This window comes from Seriola dumerili, unplaced genomic scaffold (genome assembly GCF_002260705.1).
Source record: "Seriola dumerili isolate Sdu_G_001 unplaced genomic scaffold, Sdu_1.0 BDQW01000036.1, whole genome shotgun sequence".
Taxonomy (NCBI): Eukaryota; Metazoa; Chordata; class Actinopteri; order Carangiformes; family Carangidae; genus Seriola; species Seriola dumerili.
Genome location: NW_019174291.1, coordinates 2126383 through 2129949, shown reverse-complemented (window position 1 = coordinate 2129949; position 3567 = coordinate 2126383). Strand labels below are relative to the sequence as shown.

The window sequence follows — 3567 nt, the reverse complement described above, 5'->3', positions numbered from 1 at the left end:
TGTGTGTGTGTGTGTGTGTGTGTGTGTGCCCCCGTTACCATAGCAACATCAGCTTGGAAGATTTGTTTGATGAACTTGTTCTTGGAGGAGTGAACCAGCTGGATAATGTCACCGTATAAAGTGTCTCTGTTCTTCTCCAGGAAGCCTGAGGGACACACACACACACACACACACGCACGCACACACACACACACAGATAAACACTGTTACAGTGTTCAACACAAATATGCAAAAGCATCACAATGTAATTTTTCCCCTCTGAACTCTGTCTCTGCTTGTGAAACAAAACACAGTCACAAGTTCAGTAATAACAAAAGGAAAGAGGTCAGAGTGGCGAGCTAACATTTCTCTGCACTGACTTCAGCTTCTTTACCAACATGCAGCTCAGCACAACTGAAACACACAATAAGGATCACTGCTGTCTTTGAAGTATCTTTACCTTCACCAAAGATGTTATGTTTTCACCCGTATCTGTTGGTTTATTTGTCAGCACAATTACACAATAAGTCTGGTAAGGATGGGACATGGATTAGAGAAGAACCTGTTACATGACAGGGTTCAGATCCAGATCATTTACTTTGAATTTGAAAGTCTGGTGTATGTTGTTTGACATTGGCCTTGGCAGATGTCTGTGCTCTCCCCTCTAGTTTATTTATTTGGCACAAACCAAGATTCCACTACAACAAAAAAGGGCACCCCTTTCTTGCAGGGATGTGACCTTATAATATATGCTTCAAAAGGCTTGGAGTATTAATAGGAGTAGGAGTAATTCCCGATGCAGAAAAATGATATTAGTGACGTAATATGACACTTTTCATATAGAACATGTGTAGAACAGCTACAGATGCAGAATTACATCAGTGCTACTCAACCCCTGCATTTGGCCACATATTCTCATCCACATCATCATCATCTCTTCAATCCACCTGAGCCTGATCCATCCTGACAGTCTTCTGCAGATATGTCCAGACATCAAGTATTTATTGTGTCCATGAGGGACATCTGATCATAAACCGTCCACCTCCATGAGGAGAGGCGTTCCTCTGTGGGTCTGAGGGATGGAGAGTCAGGTGGGAGGAAAAGTGCCACCATCCTGGGATGGGCAGTAAAACAACCACTACATCATCCCATACAATTACGAAACCTTCTGGATTCAGTGTTTCGTGTTGCAATTAGAAGTATGCATTTTTATTTTTAGATGTAGCAGAATGTAGCAAATGTCAGTCTGATTCACAGTAATTTTGTTTTATGTTTTAGGTATTGAACATAAACTCAACAGTTTTCACAACAAAGCACGTGAGCAATGGAGGTTTTGGTGGTGGATGATTTTGAAAGATGTGGTTATTGAATGTATATTATGTCAAAGCAATGAACAGTGATCCAGAGTTTAGTACATAGTGTCTGAAAGAGTGAACTCAGTTTAGAGAAATGTCTTTTAGAAACATCTTTGACCCATATGAACATGTAGAAATAGAGGACATTTTGATATCACTGAATATTTCAATGCTTGCTGGTGTGTATGAAGTGACTCTCACCCCTTGTTTCATAGTAAACCACTCCGGCAAAATGCTGGATGCCAAACTGAGTCTCATAGTTGTTCTTTGGAGGGATGTAGTTTGTGTTGAGTTTGTGCTGAAAGTTCAGTTTGTTGAGCATGGTGGTGTCTGTGCCCTGCAGGTGACACAAAGACAGACACAAAAAAAATGCACACATGTTTATTTAAAACTTGTTTTAAAATCATACACCTGCAATAACTGGTGTCCCAACATCCACCATCTGAGTTCATGTACCTTGGGGAACTTGCTCTCCTCATCGATGAGGGAGATGATGTTCATGGGTTTGATGGCGATCATGTCCAGAGCGTCCTGGTTGTCAGTGAACTCGATGTGCTGCCAGTTGATGTGCTCCAGGTTGTACTCCTCCTGCTCCAGCTTGAAGACGTGACGGACGAAGAACTGCTGCAGGTTCTCGTTGGCAAAGTTGATGCACAGCTGCTCGAAGCTGCAGGAAGGAGGGTGAGATGAAATTGTGACGACCGTGAGTTTTCTGCTTAAGTCGACATATGTTTAAACTGTAAGAGGCAAAAGAAAGAGTTACACCAGCTTTACTCCAAGTCGGTTCCTCAGAGCTACAGGAGGTGACAACAATGAAATTCTATCTGATAACAGGAAATCCAAGTCGATGCATAATGTCAAGAGCAGGAAGAAATGTAATGATGTCACTTTTCATGACAGTGGTGTTGTCACCTCCCCTCTCACCTTTCAGCCAATCACACGATCCCTGACTCTTAACTGATAAAACTCAACAACTGCTACCAGATTTAGCCAGTTAGCAGCCGTCCGCTAGAACAACAACAAAATGGAAGTAAAATACAGTGCACATTATAATCTACAGCAGGCTGTGTGGACCTGTCAGTACTGAGCCAGCAGTAGAAACCATAAGTTAAGAGACAAAACAGGAAGTGAGATAAGAAAAGGGGGTTGGCTGCATTAGGTCAATAAGTGTAAGTATGTAAGCATCTGAGTGTGTGTTGTACCTGTTAACAGTGAAATTCTCAAAGCCGAAGATGTCCAGCAGTCCAATGCAGCGTCTGAGAGCTTTGGGCTGTGAGGACGGAGGCTTGTAAATGGCTGCATTGATCTTCTCCACGATCCACACAAACAAACGGCCGTAAATACCCTGCGCACACACACACACACCAAGTCACCATTTAACATCTCAGCAAATGTTCCCTGTGGAGTTTTTGACCTCTAGTATTTCTATCAAGCAGTTGTCTGTACTATCATCAAATTCATAGAATATTGGCTTTACAAATGTTTTATGAGGAAGGAAATACATTTAACACATTTGTCATTGTTCTAGGAAATACACCAACTAACACTCACCAAAAGCATTTCTTTGCTCACAAGAAAACTCCACAGGACACCTTTAACCTCCTGTAATGAATCTTATTATATTTCCTTTATCTCTCAAATTTTAGCCCATACATGATAATGCATTGAGTTTGTCTGACAGAGGACACCCCATGCTTTTAATCGATGAGCTCATTAACAAAGATAAATAAAAGACAGTAATAATAATAAGTGAAGTAATAATGTTGTACCTTAACGAAAGCATCTCGTACATCCAGAGCTTGTTCCTTGCTGAGTGGGGTGGAGACGGTCTCTCCTCGGGTGATCAGAGTTCGGCTGGTGAGACAGTTCATCAGATCCTTACCGTCCACCTGAGCATACACACACACACACACACACAGAGAAGCTCTTTCTCATTGCTGTCAACCTCAATTTTCAGGTTATTAATTAAATTACGTTACATGATGCAAAAACTGCTTTTATCAAAATATCCTGACCTGAATCTTTCCTAAGGTTTTTGATTGCTGTGTATTGAACAGTGATCATGGCCATGGATGGATTACCATACGTCTAGAGTCTGAGCCTGTGTTTGAACTGTGGCCGAGTGGACAGTGAAAAAGCTCCGTGAACAGAAGGGACTCTCCTTTGAGAGTCTGACACAATATTCATCTTACTGTAGTTAATTTGATCATAATTTTTTTTTGATTATAATACA

At 41.4% G+C, this 3567-nt stretch overlaps 1 protein-coding gene across 3 annotated transcripts in view; it reads right to left on the bottom strand.

The window, feature by feature from the left end:
• The window catches only part of myo7a (myosin VIIA), a 51102-nt gene that overhangs the window by 28420 nt on the left and 19115 nt on the right, over positions 1-3567 (bottom strand). For all 3 annotated transcript variants that reach the window (XM_022738511.1, XM_022738510.1, XM_022738512.1), the window contains exons 11-15: positions 3104-3223; positions 2537-2679; positions 1791-2001; positions 1536-1671; positions 39-145 (exon numbers count right to left, since the gene is read on the bottom strand). In XM_022738511.1, the coding sequence (XP_022594232.1) occupies positions 39-145; positions 1536-1671; positions 1791-2001; positions 2537-2679; positions 3104-3223 (717 nt within the window). The remainder of the gene's footprint in view (positions 1-38; positions 146-1535; positions 1672-1790; positions 2002-2536; positions 2680-3103; positions 3224-3567) is intronic.